This window comes from Cnephaeus nilssonii (assembly GCF_951640355.1).
Source record: "Cnephaeus nilssonii genome assembly, chromosome: 2".
Taxonomy (NCBI): Eukaryota; Metazoa; Chordata; class Mammalia; order Chiroptera; family Vespertilionidae; genus Cnephaeus; species Cnephaeus nilssonii.
In genome coordinates this window covers 14,815,688-14,830,935 of record NC_137073.1, presented here as the reverse complement: position 1 = coordinate 14,830,935, position 15,248 = coordinate 14,815,688, and the positions used below count along the sequence as shown (strand labels likewise).

General features: G+C 50.7%; 1 protein-coding gene across 5 annotated transcripts; it reads left to right on the top strand.

Annotated features, from left to right (window-relative positions):
- Positions 1-6,009: 6,009 nt before the first annotated feature.
- Positions 6,010-14,955, top strand: RNPS1 (RNA binding protein with serine rich domain 1). Of its 5 annotated transcripts, none has more exons than XM_079780004.1 (8): positions 6,050-6,157; positions 9,309-9,496; positions 9,738-9,893; positions 10,536-10,727; positions 10,988-11,090; positions 11,574-11,727; positions 13,579-13,720; positions 14,080-14,955. In XM_079780004.1, exons 2-8 carry the CDS (start codon positions 9,426-9,428, stop codon positions 14,177-14,179), a joined length of 918 nt encoding a protein of 305 aa, XP_079636130.1. In that variant the 5' UTR covers positions 6,050-6,157; positions 9,309-9,425; the 3' UTR covers positions 14,180-14,955. The 5 variants fall into 5 exon arrangements, with proteins under 5 accessions (XP_079636134.1, XP_079636130.1, XP_079636132.1 ...); XM_079780006.1 differs by having other exon boundaries at positions 6,112-6,253; XM_079780007.1 differs by lacking the exon at positions 6,050-6,157 and adding an exon at positions 6,315-6,552.
- The last annotated feature ends 293 nt before the right edge of the window (positions 14,956-15,248 follow it).

Genomic DNA, 15,248 nt, shown 5'->3' with positions numbered 1-15,248 from the left:
GGGTGCAGAAAGGAGCCGTGGACATCACACTCCCCATCCCCACCAGCAGAAAGTTGGTCTTTGTCATCCATCTTCCCATTCCTGTCACTCTCCTCTAGACCTTCAGGCCCAGACAGTCCCTAGAGATGCTGGTCCCAAACAGCTGTCACATCTGGCAGGCATAGCCCTCCAGGGGGACTCCACTCCTGCCCTACCCCCAACAGCAGTTAGGAGACCCAGGAGATGAGGTCATGCCTTCCCTGCCCTGTGTGGCCTGGTTGGGGGCTCCTGAGGGACAGACACCCACATCAGGGCCGAGAGCAAGGCCCAGAAAAGTCCTGCCCAGTCCAATGGTGTGGCTCAACTGAAACAGGCAGTGGACAGAGGGACTGACTTTCATTCAGCCTGACAGCTGCTCCCAGAACTTAGAGGGAGCTCTGACAAGGAAAGGGCAGCCATGTGGGAAGGGTGGGGAGACCCTACTGGGGGGCAGGGCTGAAGCCAAGCCTCTCGGTTGCTTTTACTGTGGGGAAGGGCTGCCAGGCAGTAGGTCACAAGTCAAAGGGACCCCACCCCCCAGGCCACAAGAACAGCTTCTGCAGAATGAAGACTGCAGCAGGCTTGCTGAGCACATCAGAAAATCCCAGATTGCAGTGGTTTAGAAAAGACAGTTTATTTCTCTGCCAAGTACAAAGTCCAGAGGAGGCAGTCCAGGCATTCCGTCAGGGAGTCAGACTCCATGTGCCTGCTGCATCCAGGTGCAGGCCTCCTTCCTCAAGGTTCTCTCTCAGGGTCCGAGGGCTGCTGAGGCTTCCAGATGGCATCATCAGAAAGCAGCATAGGAGCAAGAGGGCACAGCTCCCAGCGACCGCCAGACACTTCTGCCCAGAATGCAGGCCTATGGCTGCACCAGGTACAAGGAGCTGGGACACGCAGATAAAACCCAGACACCAGGACACAACTACCGTTTCTGCCATGATTATAGCAGGCAGGTTGGCATCCTCAAGGTGATCCCCCTATGTATGCCTTCGTTGTCCACCTGAGCTCACCTCATCAAGTAAGCTCCAGGGACCAGAAGTGGCCACATCCTAAGGCCTGCTCCTTACCCATTCCCCATGTAGTGCCCTGGCCCTTCGGTTGCAGGGACTCAGAAAAACAAACAAACTGGACAGTTTCTTGCTGAGCAAATTCCAATCCCAGATCTCTAGTCCGGGATCCCTGGCCTGGTCTCACAAAGCAGCAGCATACAAAACCAAGGAGTGAGCCAAGGCCAGCACCTGGAGGGGAGGGGAGGCTGGAAGGCAGGTCCAAGGGTGGCCACAAGCTATCTGGGGATGCGGGGGAGAAGGTTCCAAAAGGCTGGCACAAGGCTAGACCCCCAACCAGGGCAGCTGATTCCTGCTGCTCCATCTGAGTAACACCCCGTGCCAGCTGCTGTTCAGCTCACCTCTGGCATAAGCTCGCCAGGCCCTCTGGGACCCCCACTCTCATATAGATGGGCCATTGTGAAGGTGAGTGCCACCTACACTCATCCAGAGCCTGCCCGCTGCACTGAGGGACAGAGTGTCACCTGCAGACAGAGGGACGGACGTTCCTGGGTAGATAGCCTGGGCCCTACCTGGACCCAGAGGGACTAAGTTCTGTCCACTCTTGCATATCAGAGATGGCCCAAACATTCCAAGAGGTACCCACCCCCCCAACACCAAAGTTAGGGTTAGACTGCTCACCCTACTCCACAGCTGAGGCAAGTAGGCCAAGTGTACGATATCCCACCCTCCACACAAAAGGCTCCATTCCCTGAACCCTGGCTAAGGTCTGATCCCAAACCCCAGAATGTTTAAGCTCCTGCAACCCGTCTCCCTTCCCCAACAGAGGGCTCTCTAGGGACCCTGCATGAGAGGGGGCTCAGGGAAGGTGGGCCTGGAGACTAGCAGAGAAGGGGCAACAATGCAGAGGTCCAGGCACCTGAGGAGAGGCAGGCAGGAGGCAGGACAGTGCTAGGCCCTGGAGTCCCACCCCCACCTGATGGGCCCACGTAGTCTAGGCTTCAAGCAGACAGGGGGAGGGGCTGAAGCTGTGGGGTCAGGCCTGGGGAGCAGAGCCGCTGCTTTCCTTCCTTAACACGTGTAGCTGCCCAGGCCCCACTCCTGGGCCTGGCCCATACCCCACAGGTGCTGGCTTCAGATGCCTCTGAGGTCAGAGAAGCTCCAAGTTGACTAGCTGTGTAAGGCACAAGGGAAGGGGAAAGGGCTGGGGGCCAGGCCACACAGCTCAAACCCAGTCAACAGCACAGCATGACCTGAGGCCTACCCAGTGCTACAGCACACAATTCACCTCTCTGCACCCAGTTCTGGCCAGGCCCCATCCTGTTCCCTGTGTCCGCCCCAGAGTGGGCAGCTCAGGTGTTACTACTGACTTCCTTGGGGCAGAAACAAACATGGGGCTTTGAGCATTAAAACCAGCAAGGCTCCCAAACCCACTGCTCAGCTGACCCAGCCCTGCAGCCCCTCCCGAGGGCAGCCTACAGTGCCTCCTGGGAGAGTCCACAGATGCCTACAGCAGGGGGACCTAGCTGGGAGGTGGGGCTCAGGACTTGATGCCCCACACCTTGGAGACACTAACTGAGGATTCCAGACCTTCATTGGCTGGATGGCCCTTTCAGATCCAGTCAGTACCAACTGGGCTCCTTCATGATGGGCTGCAGGCATTCACCCCCACAGACAGGAGCCAGGCCTCAGTAACCTGTCTCCTCTTCTAAGGCCTCCCCCAAGGTCACTGAGCCATCACAACCTCCCTGACCCCACCCAAACCCCTCTTCCACCTGGCCGGGCCACATCTTCCCTTGGCACAGAGACTGCTAGCAATGGGCAAAAGTGCAGGCTTACAAGGGGTCACAATGCCTGCTCAAAGCTCCTGGGTGGCCCACCATGACCTCCAGCACAGCCCTAGCTATCCCGGACCCACTCTGTGTCCAGGATCACCAGCCTCCAAGGGCAGGCACTGCAGAGGTTATCAGGCCCACAGAGGATGAAGGCAGAGGGAACATTCTACTACTTTGATGTGGGTACGTTCTCAAAGTGAGAGCAGCCCCACATCACCAACAGGTGGCCCTCAGCACTGGGAGGAAAGGGAGGGGGACTCAGGACACTGGCCAGAGCCTGCAGGATACCTGTGTCTGGGGGCCAAATGCCCTGTCCACAGGAGCCCTGCCCCACCCCCTCCGTCAAATCTGGGCCAAAGACCTCCTAAAGTCTCCCAAGGCCCCTGCTCCTAGCCCTCAGCCCCCCATGGCCTCAGCACGTTGGCACTGGGGGGCTGAAAGGGGGGAAGGACAGGAACCTCTAGTTTTATTTTTTCATGTTTCTTCCAAACACATTCTGCTGATCCCCAAAATGGCAAAAGCCAGGATGATTAAATGTTAAAGCTCACCAGATGATAATACACTTGATAACAATAATCAGTAATATTTAGAAACAAATTTGATTAATTTCATGTGATAAATCATGCTTTCAGATTTTATATAAAATGTGTTACACAATACAATATACAGATTATAGAATTGTACACCCAAAACCTGTAATTTTATTAACCAATGTCACCCAATAAGTTCAATAAAAGGTCCTAATTTTTTAAAAAAAGATTAAATGTGTTAAAACTTAAATGCATGTTAAATTATATTATACTAGAGGCCCAGTGCATGATTTAATCATGCACCTGGTGCACCAGCTGGCTGGCTGTCCGCTGGTGCCCCAGGCCTTCCGAAAGCCTCCGGCAAGGCGGAGGCTTTCGAAAGGCCTTGTGCCGGCGCAGACAGACAGACAGCTCCCCCGCTTTGGCTTTTGATCGTGGGGGAGCCGGCTGGCTGTCTGTCCGCTGGTGCCCCAGGCCTTCCGAAAGCCTCCAGCACGGCGGAGGCTTTCGAAAGGCCTTGCGCCGGCGCAGACAGACAGACAGCTCCCCCGCTTTGGCTTTTGATTGCGGGGGAGCCGGCTGTCTGTCTGTCCGCCGGTGCACCAGGCCTTCGGAAAGCCTCCGGGGCAGCCATGACACAGACGCTGAGCTCGCTGCGCCACTCGTCCTGCTGGCCCAATCAGCTACCCCGGCCACCCTGAGTCCCGCCCCCTGCGCCTCCTGCTGGCCCAATCGTGGGCGTAGCGGAGTGATGGTAATTTACATATTACCATTTTATTATGTAGGATTAGAACATTTTAAAAAAGCAGAGGGGGCTGTCAGGCCAGCTGGTTATTTCCCCATCCTTCTCCCCTCATGCTAGGGACATCGGCCTGCCCCTCCCAACCAGGGTGTCACTGCTGTCCTGGGCAAAAGCTTTGAGTTCAAGGCCCTTCAGGCACCCACTGATGGTTGGCCCAGGATGTGTGGGGCTCCAGCATGCTGCCACAGCCTCCTCACAGACCTCCAGGCCTGGCCCACCAAGGCCACCCCATCCCCAATGCTAACACGGGCCTTCACTGCTGCAGAACCAAGGCTGCCCTTCTGTTCCATTTACCCTTCCATGCCTGGCCTTGGCAGATGTGACCGTGATGCAGAGAATTTAACTTGCTCTAAATGTCCCCTCATCCCTGCCATCAAATCTAAATCCAAAGGGAAGACACCAACCCAGACAGACTCAACCTGCCAACCCAGTCCCAGGAATATGTTGGTGCCTCAGTGGAGGGGACTGGGGGTGGGAGTGGGGGAGGGGGCAGATTGCTCCTCCCACGCCTCATTAGTCTCGGACTCCTCAGACACCCTCAGTACAGGGTGAGGTGTTAGGGGCACACTTGACATCCCTGGATGGGAGACACTATTGGAGGAGGGGAAGGAGTCACCATCATTGGCTGGGAACACCAGTAGAACAAGGAGCAATGACTTGCAGAGGGCATCCACAGCACCATCCATCCACCGCAAGTCACCCAGCCAGTCCTCCCTGTTGACATCTAATCGGTCTCCAAGTCACTCTGATTCCTTCCTCCAAAAAAATCATCTTGGATCTATCTCTTCCTTACAGCACCTAACTGTACAATGTCTGGGGTTGGGTGCACATTCCTTCCTTCCACTAAGTCGAGGAAGGACTTCTTGCCAGACACAGAGGAGGGGGACTGGGGGAGGGGGGCAGAAGTGGGAGGTAGAGGTTGGCACAAAAGTGAACAAAACCCAAAAGCCTGGCCCTCTCGAGCGTCGGAGTTGTACTCCGACAGCCTGCTGGCTGGGTCGGGGCTTCTACACCCTCACCCCTTCTTCTGCCTTTTCCAGTGCCTCCCAGCCTACGCCGTCCACAGGCAGGGAGGTTGATGGGGGGGAGGGGTGAAGCCTCAGGCGGTGTCTTGCACACCCTCCACGTCCCCCGCCCCCCACCCCCGGCACCGCTTAACTGCACCTCCCTAGCCCCGGCCTTCGAGCCGCCACATGGGCCTCCCTTCGCTTCTTCCAACGAGTCTCCACGCCTTTGTAGATGATGCTCCCTCTGCCGGCGCGCCCTTCCACTGAGCTGCAGTGTCACCTCCTCAGAGACGCCTTCCCTTTTGCACCTTGTCTTCTACCTCGCCTTTCGTATCCCGTTCGTTCTGGCCGCACTGCCCCGTCTGGTCTCTCCGGCCGAGTTCCGCCAGTGCAGAAGCCCAGTCTTCGCGGCCAATACGCACACCACGCGTGGTTTCTAACCGCACGAACCCGTCCCGTAACTGCCGGCCCGCTGACCGCCCATGCCCTGCGGGCCTCCAGGACCTGCAGCCAAAGGCCGCTGCCACCGCCCGGTCCCGCAGGGCGCGAAACAGATCCGGAAGGGCAACTGCCAGGTCCGCTGCGAGCCCAGATGCGGGCACACGGAGAGAGGCGGGGCCGCGTTGGCCAAACCGGCGCCGCCCCTTCAGCTGCCCTAGCGGCTCAGGCCTTCCAGCCCCAACAAGCGGCCAATATGTCGGGCCCCTGAGGCGCGTAGCCAGCCCAGGGCAGCCCGACACACCCCTCCAGAGGGAGTGACAGAGTAAGGATTCCCACTGCCTCTCTCCACAAACCGCCTTGGCCCTTTAACACTCCCAGCGCTCGCGCCCATTGGCGGAGAGGCTTACGTCATAGCTCCGCGCCGAACGGCGTCTTCCCGCTCCCTAAGCCCGATAACTGAGCGTCGCCGACCTCAGCGGCTGAGGAGAGCGGGACGAAGTCGCGGTGGCGGGAAGATGTAAGTGGGGGAATCCGACCCCATCCGACCTTCGGGGGGGCGCGCCCCGCTATTGGCGGGACGCATCTTGGAGCCGGTGCGCTCCTCGACCCCACGGTGAGGACGGCGGCCTGGCGGTGCAAGCGCGGGGACTAAGAAGAAAGAGTGTGTGGCCCGGGGTGGACGGAGTGGGAGGGTTCGAGGCCGCGGCCCGGAAGTAGTTGGAGCCGCGGCGGGCGGAAGGGCGGCCTCGCTTCGTCCCCTCTGCGGCAGGCCCAGCTAGGCCCACCGGACTCGGAACAACCGCGAGCGTGGCCTCTGCCCTCAGGACCCTCTCGCCGGGCTGGAGATCCAGGCCTGCAACGCCGGGCCCTGCCCTGGAAGCGCTCGCGGTTCGGCGCCTGGACTGGGGAGTTGTGAGTGAACGGGTGCGGCGAGGTCGCGTGCGAAGCCCGTGCCCGGTGGGTGCGGAGTTGCTTTGTGGGCTAGATGCCGACTAATCCTCCCTTCGGGGCCATTAATTCAAACATTGACTCCGCGAATGTTTACTGAGCCCCTGTGTGCCATTCTCGGTGCTAGCCCTGGGGGATACGGCCCCTGAGATCACGGAGCTCAGATTGACGGCTTAACCCAGAAGGGAAGGCTAAAATCAATGGAGGAGATACGTGGCTTTTTCTCTCGTGGTTATTTTGCATGAATTGTGCCTAAAATGTACTTTTAAATGGGGAAGATTTGAGCTGAACGCCATCTGCTCGTGATTTAACTAATTGTTCTCTCCTCTCTCTGACTGTTGGACGCGCACCTTTTCCGGAGATGGGGGAGGTAACCAAGTCCTGTGCTGTTAACCCGAACTTGTGTGAGCAAAGAACCTCAACCTTTGCTTTTTAGCGTTCGGCCACACCCAACAAAGAGTTCATTTACTCTGGTTCTTAATTTTTAGTGTTTAAGAATAATTGGTGGTGCTTGTTTTCACAAAGTACATTCCAGTAGATCTTTAGAACTGGGGTGGAGTCCAGGAACCTGTACTCTTAAGTCAGTGTAGGTAGCCATTGGCCACATAGGGCTACTGAGCACTTGAAATACAACTATACCAAATTGAGGTGTTTTTTAGGCTTAATAGGGGGTGTTAAATGTTTTACTAATAAGACTTTATACTGATTGTTGAAAAGGTAATGCTTGTTAACTTCTACTTTTTGTAATGTGGCTACTAGAAAATTTTAGAATATGTTTGGAACTCTATTGGACAGTGCTGCTCCTAGTGATCCTCATGGGGGCTGTTCAAGGACCACTTATTGAGCACTCAGGGATATGTCAGTTGGGGGCAAGGGTTTATATGGGAAAAGAGCCTCCAAACATGAAGAAACAGCCCTTACTGAGCCTTAACTAGATGCCCAGTCTCTTTCATGAGTTAATTTGATTGATGTCCTTGATAACTATGAGGTATAGGAACTAATTGTCACCATAATACAGGTGAGACCAATACAGAAAGGTTAAGTGACTTATGCAAGGTTACACAGCAAAGCTAACTCAATCAAGCTGACTCCAGAGTCTTCTTAACCATAATCACTGATTGTCCAAAGACACTAACCTTATCTGGTATTGCCAGCTCGGTGTCTGTAGTATATTAATGTTTTAAGGCAAAACATTAAAGATTTCACAGCCCAAGAAAAGAGGAGCACTCATTTGATTGTTCAAGGCCAGGGCCTTTGTTAACCATACCATTATTCACATTTTAGACACCCCCTTCACACATGGAAACAGAATCCCAAAGGGTGTGCTATGTCCATTTTACCTACAGGCTATCGAAAAAGGTGGGACAGAAGTAGTTAAGACTGACATCCTGAGATCTTTGCTTACAACTCAAGCAAACTACAAAACCTCATGGGAATTACTGAGGCAGCAGTCCCCAGGAAATAGGGCACATAATGAATTAGCAGTTTGTTCTTGAGTAAAATTTACTAATGACCATTTATTGAGCACGTACTTAACCTGTGGTATCTCGTCCAATTCCAATGTCTATTTCCCATCCCCAAGCATTTTATTTTTTAAAGAATATAAACATACAGCAAGGTTGAAAGAATTGCACAGTGAATACTCACATTACCACCACCTAGATTTTATTAGTCACATTTCTGCAATATTTGCTTTATCATATGTGAACTAAAGTTCAATAGTTGCAATGACTACTCTTTAACGTGTTGTTTCATTGCTTTTAAAATGTTCTTATGGGATAATTTATCTGTGTGTGGGTAGTAAACTTTTTTTTTAAACCTCATCTGAGGCCGAAACCGGTTTGGCTCAGTGGCTAGAGCGTCGGTCTGCGGACTGAAGGGTCCCAGGTTCGATTCCGGTCAAGGGCATGTACATTGGTTGCGGGCACATCCCCAGTGGGGGGCGTGCAGGAGGCGGCTGATCGATGTTTCTCTCTTATCGATGTTTCTGGCTCTCTATCCCTCTCCCTTCCTCTCTGTGAAAAATCAATAAAATATACTTTAAAAAACAAACAAAAAAAAAACACCTCATCTGAGGACATATTTGAGAGAGAGGGAGAAAGAGACATCTATTAGTTGCCTTCTGTATATGCCCACCCCAGGATCTAATCCACAACCCAGGTGTGTACCCAGACCAGGAATCAAACTGGCAGCCTTTTGGTATACAGGACAATGCTCAACCAACTGAGCCACTCTGTTTTGATGCCAGTACCAGTCACTTTTGAAGTGGTTTTTGCTTCCAGTAATATCATATATCCAAAGTACTCTGTAAGGAAATTAGAGCAATAAAACAAGATCTAAACCTATCAGGAGAGCCGCACACATTCACTTAGGTTTTTCTCTATTCTGCATGCAAATGTGCTGTAGTATTTCTGTGGAATTGTAAAGGGCTTATCGTCAAATTTAGAAGTGAAAAACGGGTACTGTGCCATCTGTAAAATAACAGTGACCAGCATCTCCATCATTTCCTTAAGAAAAGACAAGCTGAGGTGACGATTCTACTGTGTGTCCTGTGAAGATGGGGTCCTCCCTGAGGAAGTGGTCCCCGGGTGTTCCTGGCTTTGTGGACACTCGCTGCTGTGTTCCTTGCCGCCATCTTGTGTGCTCAGCTTTTGGCTGCAACGTAGATTTGTTGCCTTGTCAACTTGTTCACTCTGTAAATCCTTTTATCTTGTTATTAGGCTGCACTTTGGCGTAAATTGCAATCGATTAGGGATCGTTTCTCTGACTCAAGTTAGAAGTGAGAGTTCAGATAAGTGAGGCCGCCATTGCTGCTTTGAACACCTCAGAAGGGGAGAATGGATTTATCAGGAGTGAAAAAGAAGAGCTTGCTAGGAGTCAAAGAAAATAATAAAAAGTCCAGCACTAGGTAATTCTTCTGTCAGATTTTTCTAGTGCTACTTTGGGGGTGCTTGTTGCTAGGGATTCTGAGAAAGGGGAAGATTGGAAATGTCTTACATTGCACAGTGAAAGTGACCTAAGCCACAGATCATTTTTGGTCTATGATGGCCTGGGTCTGTAGCTGCATGGATCCCCTCTTTTGGGTTGTGCTGTTGTTTCTGGGTTCAATCAAAGGGGCATGCAATCTCACACTCTTCTTCACCATCCAGGGCTCCTTCTCCTACGAAACGCAAAGACCGTTCTGATGAGAAGTCCAAGGATCGCTCTAAAGATAAAGGGGCCACCAAGGAGTCAAGTGAGAAGGACCGTGGCCGGGATAAAACTCGAAAGAGGCGCAGCGCTTCCAGTGGTAGCAGCAGCACCAGGTGGGGCTGACAGGATAGTGCTGAGAGGCCTGGCTTCCCTCCTGAAGAGCCCAGAGAGTGCTCTGTCTTTTTTCTTATTTATAAAGAAATCACACTCAGATTGTTAATTGGCTTTCTAATTGTGGCCAGCTGGTTTGGGGTTTGCTCTGGTTATGTATAGGAAGTTGGTGTCTGGTTTTTCTTTCCTTGAGATGTTGAGGAATGAGACATCTTGGGGTATATTTTTCTCTAAAGTGCTTTTTATTCGGAGTTGTGATTGTATTGCCCAGGCCCAGAACTTTTTTCTTCCATTGAAAACCAGCCTCAGTCAGTCAATCGGCAGTTACCTTTCAAGCGGAATTGATGGCTCTGACTTGCCAGGCTCCTTCTTTACCTTTCAGTAGACAGGGCTTCTGTGTCAGGAAGCAGCCCGTTCTTCCTTTTTGTCACTGCACAATGTAAATGCTGTTTCCTGTTCCCACCGAGGGTTTTGGCTTGAGTGTGAGGTGGTAAATGTTCTCCCCGCTGGGGACCGTAGGGCCACTTGGAAAACTGAGAACAGCTATTTACTCTTGGCGCATGGTGCAGGCTTGCTTGTGCTGTGAAGAAACGTTGCTCCCACCTGTTGTCGGTAACACCCCCCTCTGCCATCTTACTCCTCAGGTCTCGGTCCAGCTCTACCTCCAGCTCTGGCTCCAGTACTAGCACTGGCTCAAGCAGCGGCTCTAGCTCTTCATCAGCATCAAGCCGCTCAGGAAGTTCCAGCACATCCCGAAGCTCCAGTTCCAGCAGCTCCTCCGGCTCTCCGAGTCCTTCTCGGCGCAGACATGACAACAGGCGGCGGTCCCGCTCCAAGTAAGCTCCCCTCCAACACCATTTCTCACCAGACTTGTGACTTATCTGTAAACGTTTTAAGTTTACAAAGAGGGGGACTATAAAGTTCTGTAATTATTCTAAAAGTAGACCCAAAAGGAGTATTTCTAAGACAGGGATAATACGTATGAACTAGTAGGAAAGGCTTCCTTATTTAAAAACACACTAGCAGTTAACATCTCAACAACAAAACTTTGACTTGACAGAAATTGATTGTTTTGGTATTTTGTTTTTTCAATCAGATCCAAACCACCCAAAAGAGATGAAAAGGAAAGGAAAAGGCGGAGCCCTTCCCCTAAACCCACCAAAGTACACATTGGTAGGCTCACCAGGAATGTGACCAAGGTGAGGCATCCCCAATCTAGTGGATCAGGGATGGTATCTTTGGATGTAGCCTTTTGGAGGACTTGTGTGATGGATGGTACATGATTCAAATAGTGCACTGATTAAATCATTTTAATGGAGTGTGTATGTGTGTGTGTGACTAGATTTACCCCCAGATGCCAAGGTTGTAGTTGTTATGTGGTGAATTCTCTTGTGTATGTGTGTATGTGCATGTGTGTTGTTTGTTTTTATTAATGATTTCAGAGAGGAAGGGAGAGATGGACACATCAATAATGAAAGAGAATCATTGATCCTCTGCCTCCTGCATGCCCCACACTGGGGATCGAGCCCGCTACCTGGGCATGTGCCCTGACCACAAATTGAACCGTGACCTCCTGGTTCATAGGTTGACGCTCAACCACTGAGCCACCGAGGCCGGGCAGTTCTCTTTGACTAACACAAGTGACTGGTGCTTAAGCATTAGTGACGCTTCTTTCCCTTTAGGATCACATCATGGAGATATTCTCTACCTATGGGAAAATTAAAATGATTGACATGCCCGTAGAAAGGATGCACCCCCATCTATCTAAAGGCTATGCATACGTGGAGTTTGAGAATCCAGATGAAGCTGAGAAGGCGCTGAAGCACATGGATGGAGGTGGGTGTGGGTGACCCTACCAGCGCTCCTGGACTCCCTTCTCTGTCTCCTACCCAAGACCGGCTACCCACCACATATAGGGACCTTTAGAACCAATTTCCAAACTGGCTACACATCAAAATCTCCCTGGAGCTCTTTCAGGATTTTAATTCTTATTCAGTGGGTGTGGTTTTACCAAAAACATGTTTATGGAACATTATTGAAAAAAATTAGCAGACATGAATATATTAGCATTTTTAGAATTTTTCTTAAGATTGAATGGTGTGAGTTTTGTGTGGGTGTTTTTTTGTTTTGTTTTTATACAAAGAATAGATTATGGATATAATGGAGCCATTTGACTTTTGTATGGGAACGTTTCCTTTAATCCTCTGAGAGTCATTTTTCTATTTTGGTAACATTTCAGCATTTTTAGGATTTTTTAAATTTTCTGAATTCACAAATTTAACCCATTTTCTAAAAGCTTGTATTTTAACTGTTTATGATATTTGCAGCCATTTGGTATTGAGCAGGATGATCTTAATGTTTAAACATTTGTGAATAGTTTCAGATGGCCAGTTTTCATTTTGTCTCTGCCCCAGCTCACTGACTGTTTCAATTTATTTAAATCCCTTTGAACTGTTTTAGGGAGTAGTTTAGTTCAGAATAAACTACAGTCCATCACTTTGCATGCATCAGCTTTTGGCTTTGTGAGTTACACCTTCATATTAGAGGTTGTCAGTCATGTTTGACAGTCTGTGCACTTGCTAAAAATTCAAGAGACTTGGGACACATCCAAGGTGTACCTGATTTATAAACATTCCACATTTTCTTTTAAGATTCTGGTGGACTTTTGTGTTTTCCCATATTGTGCTATGCACCATTGAATGGAACAAGTCTACATTATCTCTAGAAGGAAAGTGAAAGGCTTGGTCTTTACTGGCAGCTGGCCAGAAGGTGTATTTGCCTCTGTCATTTTATCATCAGTGCCATGAGTTCCGTAACGGGTTGGCTTTGGTAGTGCCAGGGCCAGCTTAGGCTGCAAATACTTAAGCCTTTTGAGTCTCTTCTGAACACAGTTCCTCGTGCCTCAGTTATCCCCTCCATGCCTTTGAAATGTCCTTAAAGGTTGGAGCTGAGAAGATAAAAGAGTCCTCTACCCCGTGGGGTGACACAGGAGCTGTGCTTGGTTCCCTGGGCAATTCCTAGACTGAGGTTGCAGTGTATGCTTCCCTGGGGTTCCTGGGTCTGCGGCTCGGTGTCCTTTGGTCTTCCACTCAATCCCTGCAGACTCCTCTGGCCTCCTTCCTAAGCTGCCTCCCTGTGAGCACTTTTCCAGACTCTTAGGGCAGACTTGGCATCTCCTGAACCTCCTTTCATTTTGTCCCCTCACCCCTGAGGTGTTCTTCCTCCTGAGCCCTACTTCTCAGGTAATTCACTCAAAACCTGGTTCTGTTGATTTTATGTCCAATTATCCCTTGTGTTCTCTGTTTCACCCTATCTCAGTTCTTGTGAAACCCCCTCAGGGGTCTCCCTTCTCTTGCCTGTCCCCTTCCCATTGTTCTTGAGAAGGAAGCTCAAGCGCTAATCCCATGGTCCAGCTCAGGGCTGGCACACTCTTCCAGCATGTTCTTTAGATGTTGACCCTGGGAGGCCACCCCAGCGCATCAAGATTGAGTCCCCAGTGATGTTCTATGCCCACTTATAGTTTTCTTAATGAAACCTTCAGTGATAGTAATTGTGCGGTTATTTCTGTGAGGAGTTGAGTTTGTCCGTATTCCCAGGGCCCATTTGTCTTGCTTTCCATGGTATGCCTACATCTGACATGATTAGGGGCATGTTAGATCTTTTGTGACTTGATCCTTTTTTCAACAGGACAAATTGATGGCCAGGAAATCACCGCCACTGCTGTGCTGGCCCCCTGGCCTAGGCCACCCCCCAGGCGATTCAGCCCTCCCAGGAGAATGCTACCACCACCTCCCATGTGGCGTCGGTCACCCCCACGAATGAGGAGAAGGTGAGTCCGTTTGGGGTTTCACAGAAGACGGGGGCCAGTTTGGGTTTGTTTTATTTACACCACAATGTGACAGTAATGACTGTGGGATTTTATTCAGCCCCACATGTACTCATGCGCGAGTGCACACACACCATGATGCACCTTCAAAGCTCATGTTCATTACAGCAGGGGAAAGGAAAAGAGACCACCAGAAGGTGTGGCCCTTGCAGATTGCACCAAAACTCCAGCACATCTTTCCTTTGCAAGCTATCCTGACTCGGAGTGTTGAACCAGGAAACTGTACAGAATTGTTCCAGAAAGAAGCAGAGCTGCTTCCATGGCGTGTGCTTCAGTGTCTGGTGTTTTTCCTCTTCCCACAGGTCACGCTCCCCGCGGCGCAGGTCCCCCGTGCGACGGCGATCCCGCTCCCCCGGCCGCCGCCGCCACAGGAGCCGCTCCAGCTCCAATTCCTCCCGATAAGCAAGCCACCGAAGCTCTGCCCCGAAGCTTATATCCCATCCAACTCCGTTCTGTCACTTTCTAGCTGAAGGACAGTCAGTAGGAAACAAATCCTCACTCAGGGGCAGGCTTCCAAAGGAGCATTGAGACGTTTCCTCTGAAGGCCAGGTTTGGCTGCAGAAGTGTTGTTGATTTGGGGTTGTGCCTATGAAGATGCTCTCCAGTTTCATAGCTAGAACGTTCCCACATTTCCAGTCTCTGAGAGTCAGTTTAGTGGCAGAGCCAGCAGGGACAGAGCAGGGTTCCAGGTGGCAGTGCCGCCCCGCCTGGGAGCACATGTTTCCATTCCATAGATGACCTAGGGCCTGTCTAGTAGCCTGCGGATCCTTCAGGAAAGGGCATGCTTTTGTGCAGCTGCTGTTCCTTTTACCCTGGCTGTGCTCCCCTGCTTGAGTTCTGACCTCTAGAGAAACATCCCATGTTAGTTGCTGTAAATGGTTCTGTTTTCATATGTACTCATGTACATCCATCCATATGGCACATCTCCTTTTTCTCTGAAATTGGTGAGCAAATTGAGAGCTCTGCAAGTTCATCACAGACCTTCTCCCCCTTCGTGGTGGTTTTTGGGGTTACCTTGACAACGTGTACATTGCTTTTTCGGCTATTATTGTACAGTCAGTACTATGAATTTTCTGTTTTAAATTTTTTTGTAACTTTGTAGCATTTTAGATAATGTGTTTATACTTTGTTGTGTAGAGTAAAAGAATTGTGTTGAATAAATCTAGGATTCGAATGCAGATTGAGTGCTGGGTTCACTGCTTTCTTCCTGTCTCTTGGCCCCAAAGATAGCTAGATTGTGAGGGACATGTGGCTGCCTAAGATCTTAATTGGTTTCGTTTTCAAAGTCACACCTCCAAAATCAAACGAGAACACTGGTCAGTTGAGTTGCTCCTGCACATAGACATATATGAGGAAGCTGTTTTATCACCTTTATATTCCCAGGAACTTCTAGTTCTGCCTCACTGGAAACATGGATCTCATTTGCTGCTGCTATATTTGATACTATGGAAAAAACTTTTTCCTCATCATA